We start from the raw sequence: 14,000 nt of genomic DNA on the forward strand, positions 1-14,000 counted from the left end.
TTAAACTGACCTCTGGTTTACTTGTACTAGCCTTTGGTCTCTTGCATAGGTAAGTCTGCCAGCCCACAAGCATCAGACACTGTTCTAAGGGACTATAAATAATTTAGACTCTATGCTGTAAATTTCTTTTTGTCTGATTTCTTTTTCAGAACTGTTTTCAACTTATTTTTTTCTTGAGCATATTGTAATTAATGTTCTGTATGTTACTCTCCCTTTTTATTCTTCTTTCTTTCACTTAGTTGATTTCTGAATGTTTCCCTTTATTCCTGTGATCTTTTTCATAGAGGCACTCTCTGGGTGAAGCTTTGCATAAATCTATCAACAATGTAAGTGAGCGGCACTTACAATTTGTACATAAGGGCATGTTGCACTTTTGGTTTTGCATAAACATCATCACCGCTTTAAGGCTTTAACTTATGATTTTAAAAAATACACTTTTTGGCATTCGGTAAGATATGTTTTGTATATGGGTAACAAAAGCTTCTAACTTTCAGGCATGCATTTGTGTATGTGCATACATCTACCACATTGTATTGATAAGCATGTATTTTATTTTAAAGCCAAGCAAGATTTTACCTCTCACACGTAAACTTCATTATTTTAATGTTTACTTTGAAAGATATAGTAATATTTTTGAAAAACTATTAAGTTGTTGCCTCTCATAAAAATGGAAATAAATGTATTTCTTCTTTTGTTAAACTAGTTTATTTTTTGAAAAAGTAGCATCAATTGACTTCTTAGATAGAGTGTTAGATAGTTGTGCAGGTTCATAGATTTAGAACATATTTTACATTTTAAAATTACTAAAAGATTTAAAGCAAATGGAGTAAATCCCTTTCCTAAGAATTGGCAAAGCTATTCTTCTACTTATGTACACTAAAATGTGCAGAAATTAAGCTTCAAAGTTATATTCCATTTAAACACATTAAAATTTTTTTTCTTTACACGTGAAGAGAGAAAATGAGATTTATTTTCACATCAAACCCGTACCCAACTTGTTTTTTTAAAATAAGTTAACAGAGAGCTAAGTAAGCATCTTTGAATATTTTTCTTGCTATCCTAGGGCAGAGGTCAGCCAGCCTCTTCTGCCAAGGGCCAGACGGTAAATATTTCTGGCTCTGTGGGTCATGCAGCTTCTGTGGCAGCTACGGGATTCTGCTACTGTGTGAAAGCAGCCACAGGCAATATGTGAATGAATCCGTTAATCTACAGAAACAGACTGTAATGTGCCAATTCCTGACCTAGAGGAACCAGGTCTTGAGTCTAGAGATAGCCTGTGAAATTTTGATAACTTCAAAACTTATGTTCTCATACCTTTCTAATTTCTTCCTACTATGCAAGAAAAATTTTATCTACTCTTTAGATTCAACTTTACTGTCTATGTAAAAATTAGAAATACATGAATACATTTAAAGCCAGCTTCTTTAATATATTTTAAAGTAAGCAATAAAGATATTTATCTCAATGTTGGTGAAATAAGGCTACATTTAGAAATTTTTTTAAACAGTCACATAGAGCATAGTAAGAATTTGGGCATGATTGCTGTATTAATCCAGACTTTTTGACATATGTGCTAATTGGGATAGAAATACAAACCCAAATAAGATATGAGTATTGTCAAAAATTAGTTGAATTGTAATTCAGAATACTTGCAACGACATAGTCACTTCTTCCTAAATAGTTATAAATGAAAAGGTGTTCATTAAAATAAAAACCACCTCACTGAAGTTGAATCTATTAGTAATTGAAATGAGAATGCGTTGACTCATCTCCTACAAAATAAGTAAAAGGGGTTTGTAACACACTGACATCCCCATTCATTAGTTCTCTTTTGTAACATCGTAGTCATTGAGGATGAACTCATCACTCAGTCATCAACCAAACAAGATGTGACCTTGTCAGTGTCATTCAGCAGGGTGAGATCTACCCACCCGCTCCACACACCGTCCTCAGCCAGCCTTCCATGGAAGAAGTTTCCCACTATATGCTGTCTTGTTCTAAAAAAACAAGTGATTGTTGATTCCTCTGTTCTTTATAAAAGCTTTATAATTTTTTTCAACTAAGAATGAGAGGATGATTAGAAACATATTCCAGAAATATCTTGAGGACATTAATTAGGCATTACTGTGGTTCTTAATCAACTCAGTTTATAGGTCTTAGAAAATACCAAAAAAATTATGAACAATTCAGAATTTTTCAGAATGGTCATAATTCCAGAAGCTTAAGTTTACTTTTCTTAGCTAGACTCTCCAAAAATAGCAAATCAGAGGTTAAAAAAGGAAAAAGCATAGAAAGAATTAAAATATTCAGACACCTTCAAACATTTTACATGAGCATTTATGTAAGTTGTTGACGTAGTAAATTAGCCTTACTGTCCTCTACTAAGCCTATGGTAGCAGTTTTTAATGTTGCTTCATATATTTGAAAGTATTGCACTGAATATTAATATCACGTGGTTTAGACTTTCTAGTAATTTGTGTTGGCCTTTCTTGTCAAAATTAATAAGTGTTCTGGCTCAACACAACTCCATACCTATAACTTACTGAAAAGCGAAATTATATTTACACATCCTATTTTTCAAATTGCTTTTTCTTACAAATTTTCCTGTTTTCACAAAAATGAATGAACCCTCTCACACAAAACCTCTACCCTAAAAAGCAAATCATTTTTGAAAAATCATGATTTATGGAACAGCCTTTTTCAAAAACACACAGAAGCACAAGATAAACAGTTCACCAATATCTTGATAAATTGATCAAAACTACAGGAAGAAAAAACCATAGGTAATACTACTTGAGGAAAATACTTTGTTTTCCTCCTTGATCTCATAAAATGAACGGAGAGCAGAGGACAAGTAAAAGGCCAGGGCTTCAAAGACTTCTCTAGACATTGCTTTAAGATCATCATTAAAGAACCAGCCAGAGTCTTTCATTTTATGAATTCTGGGGCAGTGGTTCTTGACTGTGACTGTGCATTAAAGTCATCTATGAAACTAAAAGAGAGTTATGTACAGCTTTCTGATAGACTCATATGTGTGTGCATTTAGACCATTTGTGTTTTTTTGGGGGGGGGAGGTTGGTGCAGTGTTTATAATAGCAAAACCAGATGAGATGATCTGAATTTCCATCAGTAAGAATTAAAGTAATTATAGTGTATTTATACTTTGGAATGATGTCTATTAGGATACATTTGGCTATAGGCAGCAGAATACCCAGGTGACAGTGGCTCAAGCTGTCAAGATAATTGAGTGCTCAGGTACTTTCTGTACTTCTGCTTTGCCATGCTCAATGTGTTAACTTTTGGACCTCAAGTTTGTCATGTCATAGTTGCAACATGGCTGCTACAGCTCCAGCTGTCATGTTCTTGAACAACTGTGCTAATGCAAGAGACTCTCCTTAAGCATTTTTTACTTTTATCAGGAAATAAAGTCTTTTCCCTCCCCCCGCCAAGTTCCCCACATACTTTCTTTGAGCTTATTAACTAAAACAGAGTGATATGACCTTAGAGTTAGATTACCGTGACTTTCTTATCCCAGTCACAATTCACTCCTTGGTGCTGGGAGAGGGGCGTACCACCTTGAAGATAGGGATTTCCATTTAGTCCGTGAACAAACTCAAGAGTTCAGCTAACTGGGAAGAAAGGAAAAGGGGGAGATGGGCACTTGGGGAGGCAAGAAACAGTGCCTGCCATTCGCATTATATGTAGTCATTGAAAAGAATGGGGCATGCCTACATGTCATGGGTTATGTACCCTAGAAATGTCACCGTGCAAGGAAAAACAAACCTCTAAAACCAAACTTGTTGGCCTCCCTAATGGAGAAATCATTGACCGTCATTGAGTAAATCCATGAGTATACTCATCTTGAAGGGAGCTACATAGACTTGAGTGTTTGAAAAGCCACTCCATCACATAGCAACACCTGCAGGTCTGGACACCCTCCCTCATGGTTTTACAAATGAAGTAGTGTTTCTTTCTCTGTGTAAGACATAGGGAATGTCTCTCCCAATCAGCAGCCCCATGGGTCTCTGTTCCAGCTACCTTGGACATTAAGCACTGGTCTCTTGAGGTGTGCCCTGGGGACCCCAAGTAACTTTTGTGTGTAAGACATAGCCAATATTTTGTCATGTCATGGCAGCTGTACTCTCTACATGGTGGAAAGCATCCACCCGTTTACACACAATGTAGTAAAAAAGAAAAAAAAAAAAACCAAAACAGGAAATTATATCAAAAGAGAAATAAGTCGTAAGAGTCTGGGGAGATAACAAAGTGGTAAAACTGGTTACCCTTAGGGATTGGAATTTGGCAAGGAAAAGGGAAGGAAGGAGACTTTCATTTTATAAACTACTTTATTTAAAAAAATTTTTCACAATGAACACTTATTACTTTGTTAGTTAGGAATAAAAATATATTAGGTAGCCTGGGCTCAATTCCAGACCTATTTAATCAGAATATCCAGGGATCAGGGCCTGGGCAAGTACATTTATTAACATCTACAGAGATAATTCTGATATACAGCCAGGTTTGAGAACCACAGATTACATTTACTATCTCAAGAAATGCTTTGTTTCGAGGATAAACTATTTGTATACTTTCTGTATTCTTTCATTTCTGTAATAAGAGTGATTTTTTTTAAAGGGGGGAAAAAAAGCCCAACAGTGCATCAGAAACGTAGGATGTACATAATTAATGACATATCTCATGTTGACATCCTATCATATCCAGTACCTCAGATTTGACGTTTCAGTTTCTATTTTGAGGGATTTCTGCAGGCACCGTTGTAGAGGTACAGAATCTTTGTGAAACTGCCTTGTAGGAAGTAGGTAAAGCTTTCCCTTCTTCAGAAAAATGTATCCATATGTTTTTAGTTTTGTCTTTTTGAAATTTTTACAACATTTTATTTTCAAAAAGATAGTATTTTAAATGGTAGAGATCAGAAGGTAGCAATCACTATCAGCAAAGTTTGGCTTTTAAAATTGTTTGAAAGTATCTGGTACCTCCTTGATCAGTAGAATATATTATATAATTCATATCTAAACTGCTGTGGTTAGAATTTTTTAATTAGGATTAAAATTTTTACTGAATAAATATTCTCTTTGGTTTATTTAAGATCAGCAAAATAAAAAGCCTTAAGATTTAAAATTATAACAAATGTGTAGAAACTAGTACCATATGCTTCATAATTTGAAAATATAATTTGAAGTAACTACTTCTTCTCATTTATTCAACACGTGCCTTTCTATAATACTGTAATAAAAGTATTGATCAAGGTTACCAAAAAGTATTTAATGCAAAATCTATCGTTCTCTTTTATTTTGAATTAATGAAATTTTATATTATTTGTATTTCCGTAAAGTAGACTAAACTCTGCTGTTTTAAGTTATAGCTATAAAACATTAGTTCATTTTACGTTGCTTTGCTCATTTCTGTCTTTAAAGTGCCATGTAATTTTCATGCTGAATAAAGGCTGACAATATGATGCAATCTACTAATTTATTAATTTGTAAAAAGAACAAAATAAGTAAGTTTTGATGCTGCATTGCATGATAAAGGCTTCCTGCTTATAATTCATGTTACTGTCTTGAGCATGAATCCAAAGATTTTTAGATAGCCTTAATATTATTTTGGTGTGCTTTCAAAATTAAGAATATAAAATATATAAACTAAGTATACTTGAACACTAAATTGCATGATAATGTCTTTTTGCATATACTTTATGTTTTCTTGAGTATAGATAATAAAGATTAATCATATATCCTAAAATGAAAAATATTACTTTGGAGTTCTTTCAAGGTAAAGTATATTATGATATAAAATATTTAAGTGTATTTTATTTAAGCTTGAGAGGTTGGAAAGTGTGCTTAGATTTTAAATGTATAACTGTTATATTACTGTGGTACTTCATAATATGTTATAATTCTTGATAAATTTCATCCTTAAATGGTTCAAGTGTGAGTCAAATTATAGTCAAATTAACATGTGGGAGCTCTTTTTGACACAGTGAACTTTTGAAGTAGGTATTTCAGAAAATAAGCTACACTGCTGTGAACTGATTGGCTTCTTATTAACCTGAGTGCACACTTCATTGGAGGACAGAATCCAGGGCCACTGCTAGCCCATATAGTGCCTGTGTACACATCAGAAAATCATGCCCGTTTTCTTTGAGTGGAGACAGATGCGTACCAGGCCAGATGGCCTGGTGAGCAGTTCATTAACTGGGTAGATTAGTCCTCAGGTGGCCAGTGGCCAGATAACAGCTTTGACAATATGAGTCATTATTCTACATGTAACAGTAGTCTTTTCCTAATGTTCTCATATGTGTTCTAACAAGTTGTCACCAGAGACAAGGTAGTCATGTGGGTCCCTGTGCTGGGTCTGGGACTAGGGTTGAGCTTGGGAAGAGAGTGGCTAGGTGCCTTCTCTATTTCAAGAACCACCTAGCTGGGAAGAAAATGGCTCTGTCACTTTACACATCAGGGTTCACAAACATTTTTATTGTCTTTTACCCTTTTATGATTTGTTTTTTCTTTCTGGATTGTGTTTAATATTCATTTCAGCCTGATTTTCTTTGCATAAAATGGTAAGAAATCACATAGTATAATTTGTTTTGGTCCTCCTTCTCCACAAATAAGGCTTAGCTGTTGCTTTCTCCTGCAGTTTTCACACTTGCAGGGTTTATTTGAGCTGTAAATCAGGAGTGCCACTGCCATTTAGAGGTGTAGGGAGTTGCATTGCCTGGGGTCAGAGTGTTGCAGTTCACCAGTGACTCCAAACGTATGAAATAACCTCTGAAATCTTAGGCTTATGTAGAAATTAATAAGTAGAATTCATATAACTTTCAATAGGTAAACTTACTTCTTTGGAAATACGTTAAAACAGACTGAACAGGGCTTCCCTGGTGGCGCAGTGGTTGAGAGTCCGCCTGCCGATGCAGGGGACACAGGTTCGTGCCCCAGTCCGGGAAGATGCCACATGCCGCGGAGCGGCTGGGCCCGTGAGCCATGGCCGCTGAGCCTGCGCATCCGGAGCCTGTGCTCCGCAATGGGAGAGGCCACAACAGTGAGAGGCCCACATACCGCAAAAACAACCCAAAAAAAAACAGATTGAACATATGTCAGTTGTATCATTTCTCACCGGTGCTTGACCCTTTACACAAAGGCACGTGCTAACCTTTACAACTAATCCTGATGTATAACTTTGCTCAAAACCCTTCCAGACAGCTGTTATCCACCCTAAGCTCACTACAGTCTGTGACTGTTTCCAGCCGCTGACCTCTGACCTCTCCTGTCTTCCAGTTCCTTCTTTCTTTTCTTTCTTATTTTGCATCTCTGGTGATTCTCCACCCTTTATCTTTCTTTCCCAGGTACCTTCCTTGGTGAGACATGTGAGGCAGACTATATCTGCCTTCCATCAATCGAAAGAAAGTCTTTTCTCATTTACAAAAACTCACTTTAAAGTTCTCTCTTTCCATTAGCTTTCTTGGCCACAGAAACGGTTTTACTTGTGTATAAACACAGTATCTTAAGTTATTTAATGGAACACATTTGACACCTTTTTATCTGGTTCCCTTAAGTTCCCCTTAGCCTCAGACATCTAGAATATGATTGAGTTATCTAGTTTCAAGTTTATAGTTTCCTGTATATTAGAAGAGAAATAAATCAAATAAAAATTTGGTTTCAACAAATGTGTAAATGAACACACACACACACACATACAGATGCATGTATTTTGTGCTTTTAGTCTTTAAAATGGACTTAAATTTAAGTATTTTAAAACACATAGAAGCAATGTGGACATATTAAGGGTGATTTGTCTGTTTTCAAAAGGAGGGACAAATCAGTTTTCCATAGTGAATGAAAAGCACCTGTCATTATTAGAAGGCTGTAACTGGAGGATTGTGAGGGGTTTGTGATTTTTAAAAAGCTTGAAAGTTTGAAATCCTTTGAATTAAATCAAAATTCAAAAATAAAAACCTTTTTTAATATAAGAATTCTAAATTATAAACTAATAAATCTTTTAAAGTGTAGTTTTTTAATCCTCAAATAATCTTAGCTAGCTTTCATTGAGCACTTACTATGTTGCAGGGGCCATTCTGAGTGAACTGTGTGTAGTAACACTCTCCCCTCTGACACAGCCTGGTGAGGTATTGACAGTGACAAGTGGCAGAGCTACAATTTTAACTCAGAGCCCACAGTCCTAACTACTCAACTTTGCTGCCTCAAAAATAAGCAGTTTAACTTCTCATACTAGATAGTGTGATTCCGTAAAGTGACCATAACCTAGTAAATACGTTAGCATCTTTGTTTTTGTTTCACATCATGAATTTTTGTTGCAGTGCAGCACAGGTATTTGTTGTATTTTTAAAATGTGGGCTGCAGTGTTCTTTAGAGAGTCTACAAGCTTAATACCACTAAAACAGTCTATTTTTAGGATAATCACTGAAAACAATAAAAGTGGTAATACCTGAAGATTAGTTATCTGTGATATATTATAAAACATTTTAAGTGGACATTTTGTTAAGGCAATTATTTTGCTCTTGTTAGTATCTCTGAAATGTTTTTTTCCTTAGATAGGCAATGTGTGAAACATGCCTTGTATTTATTCTTCTTTGTGTACCATTCTGTGGCATAGATTTCCTTGCTGAAACACAATCTGGAGATGCAGCTTTCCCAGTCTCAGACCTCTTTGCAGCAACTGCAAGTCCAGTTTACACAAGAACGACAACGACTTACACAAGAGCTTGAAGAATTAGAGGAACAGCATCAACAAAGACATAAATCTTTACAAGAAGCACATGTCCTTGCATTTCAAACTATGGAAGAAGAAAAGGAAAAGGAACAAAGAGTAAGTTTAAAGTGACATAAGTTCAAATGTAATCAACAGCCTAATAATTGTTAGCCTTCTAATTTTAAAGAGTTCATTTTTTGCTCCAAAAAATTATATATTGCTTTATTTGTGTTTTCTAGGCTATGACTTCTTGTAGGGGGTCACAGTAATTAAACACAGACACGAATTATACCCTATAGCAGACAAATTTTATTTCTGTTTCCCATGATATTGCCAAGTTCATGATGAAACTAATATACCGTCTGGCTTGTCATATGTTAGCAGTGATGAAATAAATTTAGTTGTAACCACTGTAATCACTTAATACTATCTTGAACTTACAATAGTCTTTCATCAAATTTTTAATTTTTCTCTTTCAGTCTGGATCTACAAAAGACACATGTACCCAAGGAATTTATATTTTTTAATCTCACTTTTTTGTCCCTCATACTTTTTCTTATGCACAGAAGTCACAATGAATCGAAATGGGAGACATTTTAAAATAGTATAGTTCCCTATATACAGCCCTAACAGCTATATGAAAAGTAGTGATACAAATAAATCACTAAAAAAATACTTAAAAAGATACATTATTTGTTTAATTATATGCCAGAATTGCCCCATATCCATTATTTAGTTCTGTGTTAAAATGTTAGTTTGACATAGCCTTAGTATGATTAATTTTGGTTTAGTTCACTTCTTAACACTGTATTTTTCAATTTCTTCTGGGGACCTTATGGATAAAGATAAAGATTTGATAGAAAAAGTGTTACTAATTTTCACCATGTATAATTATTACAGTTATTATTTGGGTATAGATACTATTTTAAGAAATGGTATGTTATTTAAAGATTGTTAAAACAAAAAAGTCATATTCTTTTAAAAACAACTCATTTGCCTGTACAATAAGTTGCAGTCTATTGATCTTATCCAGAAAATCAAGGAAGTTCCTTTGGTTAAAAATTCGACCTGTTCGCATTAACTAAGTAATCTATTCATTGGATTCCATTTGTGAACTGTGATAACTTGTAAGCTTTCACATCAGTGCTTTAATTTTACACATTCAGTCTTTTCAAAACTGTAATCATTTTTCAAAAGAAATCGGAACTGGCAGTTTTATTGTCTGTCGTTAGGTAGCCAAGCTTACCTGAGTCATGTTGTCTCTACGAGAAGTCCTTTATTTTTACCTGTATCCAAAGGAACTTATGCTGTACGTTTCAGAAAGGACATAAGTAGTCAAATAATTTTTAAAAGCAGCATTTTAGAGTAGTGGTTGAAGAAACACAGCCCTAGTTAGAATGTGGTATCTTTCTCAGAAACCTTTCATGTTATAGATTATAGTAAGGAAAACCCTTCCTGGCTGAGTGCTACAGTTCACTCTAAACTTGAAGTACCCTGAGCTCTGTTTTTTTTCTCTTGTGGCCATATATCTTCTCTTCGTCTTGGCCACGTGTAGTGTGTTCTCTCTGGCTAGGCTTTTAAAATTAATCATATGAAGGGCTTTAGTTCACTTTTCCAGCTGCCTCCTCTAGCTTTTGCTTCTGTTCACAAATGCAGGAGCAAAGAATGACTACAGAAAATAGCTACAAAAATTTTGTTAAGGTTGGAGTAGGAAAAGCCCTCATCTCTCTTTTCCTGATCAGAAGATCTTTTCTGATCTGCCCTCCCCGACCTCTTTCCTAAGTCTAAGTCTGCACACAGAGGAAGTATTCATTCATTTTAGGTGGTTTATGTCCCTTAGCAGCTTCAGAAAACAGCTTTATTTGAAAACTGCCTTCGGTAAAGGGTCTGTATCCCAATTCGAACACTGTATATTGACTCAACCTGATTTCATGATGATTATTCTACTGAAGTGAACCTACTAATTTATTTTCTAATGATGATCATTTATATCTAATATTCATGAAAATGAATTAAAAAGACTTGTTTTCCTCGAATAATAACTGAGTTTTAGTAATTTTTCTATTTTGTTTCCATTTCCTTCCCTATATTCTAGCATAATAATTTGAATATGTTTCTCTCATTCTATGCTCTTGAAAATCATTTACAACAGAAACATTCTGCAGAGCTTCAGTCATTAAAAGATGCACACAGAGAGTCAATGGAGGGCTTCCGGACAGAAATGGAACAGGAACTTCAGACGCTTCGATTTGAATTAGAAGATGAAGGAAAGGCTATGCTTGGTATTTTGAAAAGATTATAATCCTGTCATATTTATTTTTACATCCTTCTAACGTAAAATTCAACAAGAAATCACAAAGTTTTATTCTTAATTTTTGAAACATCAAAATGAACATCTAAGTGTTGTTCATATTTTATTTGAAGTTACTGGGTGAAGGAGCAAGTATGGCAGAGTAGAATGGATAGAACACAAACAGTAAATTGAGGTCCTCTCAACGTTCGCCATACTCTGGCTGTGTGAGCAACACCCAGTGGTGCTTCCATTTGTCAATAAGGGACTAAACGGAGTCAGAACATTCAGGCTTCCCACTATCCAGTGACTGAAAGGAATAGATAAGGATGGAGCCACATGTCTTTAGACTAGATCATCATATTGGGTTTTTTTCCACTTAAGGATTTTGTTTTAATGAGAAAAGTCATGTCTAGGTCTGACTCTTTGTTTGGATATTTTCCAGAATTTTTATTAAATGGACTTTTATCTTTGAGGTATTAAAATTACTATAGTTTTTATAGGAGATCAATTGAGTTTGGAAGAAAAACTGAGTATGTATTTAAAGGATTTTTTGTTTTTTAGTGTCATTCAATGACTTTTTATTCCTGTCATCTCATTTTCCTTCTGTTTGTGTTTTTTTCCAAATTCTCCTAGTGTTTTTGACGTCTTTTGTCACACCTCAGTGGCACACTCTTTTCCAAGTAAGAATTGAGAAAAGAAGACCAAAGTGTTCTGAATATTTGGGGCCTCAAAGGGAAAACCAGTTGACCCAATTCATCTTCTCTGCTATTGCTCGGAGTTCTAGGCCAAGTCGTTATAGCTGTCTCCTCTTCCCGAGGAGAGGTAAAAATGGGCGAAGTGTTGGAACTTGTATCCACTGAAACATGATTTAAATACATTTGTCTTTGTAGACAAAAGACTTTTTGTGGTTTCTTAAACTTTCTATTTTGAGATAATTGTAGATGCACATGAGATTATAAGAAATAGCACAGAGAGATCGTCTGAACCTCTTACCCAGTTTCCTTCCATGGTAACATTTTCAAAACTAAAGTGCATGTCACAGCCAGGGTGTTGACATTGATACTGTCAAGACACAGAACATTCCCATCACCATGGTATCCCTGCTGCCCATTTATAGCCACATGTACTTCACTCCCTGCCCCCACCATTAATCTCTTCTCCATTTCTATAATGTTGTCATTTTAAGAATATTGTGAATGGAACTGTACGATACGTAGCCTTTTGAGATTGGCTTTTTTCACTCAGCATAATTCTCTGGAGATTCATGCAGGTTGTTGCATGTATCAATAGTTTGTCCCTTTTTATTGCTAAGTGGTACTCCATGGTATTGGCCTACCATATTTGTTGTCCTTTACCTACTGAAGGACATCTGTGTGTTTTCAGTTGTGTGCAAATTTAAGTTTTTATTTCTTTGGGATAAATGCCCAGGAGTTGAGTTGCTGGGTCATGTGATAATGGTGTGTTTAGTTTTTTAAGAAACTGCCACTGTTTTCCAGAGTGATTATTCCATTTTACAGCCCCACCAGCAATGTATGAATGATCCAGTTTCTTCACATCCTCACCAGCATTTGATGTTGTCATTATTTTGTTATTTTAGCCATTCTGGTAGGAGTGTAGTGATATCTCATTGTGAATTTTACTTTGCATTTCCCTAATGGCTAATGGTGTTGAACATTCTTCCATGTGCTCTTTTGCCATTTGTGTATCTTCTTTTCCAATTGTATTGTTTCTATTTCTACACACACATCTATGGCTTCAATGGCCATCTGTTGTGCTTGTGACTCCAAATATGTATTTCTAGACCAATCTGCTTTCCTTGTGAATTAGATTTATATTTTTTACTGCTTATTACACTGTTAGATATTCTAACTCACACTCTGTTTTAAAATATTAGCTCACCATCTCCCTCAGGTCTAAAATATATTTCCATTCCCATACCTCCCACTTGAATTTATGATATCACTGTTTACTGAGTTGCCAAAACCACGAATCTGGGAGATGCATTCAACCTTTTTTCTTTTGCTTGCATGTCGTGTTAGTCCCTCCTCTTAAATATTCTCTGTATCTATTTCCTCTTCTTTCATCCTTTCGCCACCCTTAATTCAGGGTCGTATCATTTCTCACCTGGATTATTACCGCAACCTTCTTGCTGATCTTTCTTCCCACGGTCCATTCTCCAAACTCCAGTTGGGTTAATTTTTTAATTTTTTTTTTTGCGGTACGCGGGCCTCTCACTGCTGCAGCCTCTCCTGTCGTGGAGCACAGGCTCTGGATGTGCAGGCTCAGCGGCCATGGCCCACGCGCCCAGCATCGGCAGGCGGACTCTCAACCACTGTGCCACCAGGGAAGCCCCAGTTGGGTTAATTTTTGCAAGACTCAAATCTCACCGTGTGACTTCCCCACTTTAAATCCTTCAGTGATTCCTCATATCCTTCACCAGGTCCTGTCAATTTTTCCACTGAAGCAGCCCTTAACAGCAGGGGAAACTGAATTTATGCTGTACATGAGGGTCTCGGGAGGAGCCTAAGTTGACTTGCTACAAGCACAGCATTTCTTTGAAGTCTCATGTTTCAGCTTTGAAATTTGTAACTTGTATTTTACTCATATATTCAGTGTTAACATTAAAAACAGTGGCTTTTCCAAAAATCTTCATGTAAAATTCATGTTTTGGAAGATGATCATGTGTACTCTAAAAGTCCCTCAGGCACACTGCCACACACATCTTAGTTTGAGGACCATGAATGTAAACATGGAGTGAAAATCATTTTGTACTAAAGCTTTCTCAGGCTGGGCTCCATTTTCTTTCCAGTATGACCACTTGCTCTGTGGGTGCCTGCCATACCAAACTTCTTATAGCTTGTCTGACAGAGCGGGTTCTTTCTGCTTTTGCATATGTTACTCCTTCTTCCTGAATGCCTTTATCTTTCTCCACTTGGAGAACCCCAGCTCAGTCTTTTAGACTGTGTTACTGTGACAATTCCTT

At 35.7% G+C, this 14,000-nt stretch overlaps 1 protein-coding gene across 1 annotated transcript in view; it reads left to right on the forward strand.

The window, feature by feature from the left end:
• The window catches only part of FAM184A (family with sequence similarity 184 member A), a 153,062-nt gene that overhangs the window by 122,322 nt on the left and 16,740 nt on the right, over nucleotides 1-14,000 (forward strand). The window contains exons 12-13 of the mRNA XM_060030033.1: nucleotides 8,629-8,841; nucleotides 10,853-11,006. Coding sequence (XP_059886016.1) covers nucleotides 8,629-8,841; nucleotides 10,853-11,006 — 367 coding nt within the window. The remainder of the gene's footprint in view (nucleotides 1-8,628; nucleotides 8,842-10,852; nucleotides 11,007-14,000) is intronic.

The sequence above is a fragment of the Delphinus delphis genome, chromosome 14, assembly GCF_949987515.2.
Source record: "Delphinus delphis chromosome 14, mDelDel1.2, whole genome shotgun sequence".
NCBI lineage: Eukaryota > Metazoa > Chordata > Mammalia > Artiodactyla > Delphinidae > Delphinus > Delphinus delphis.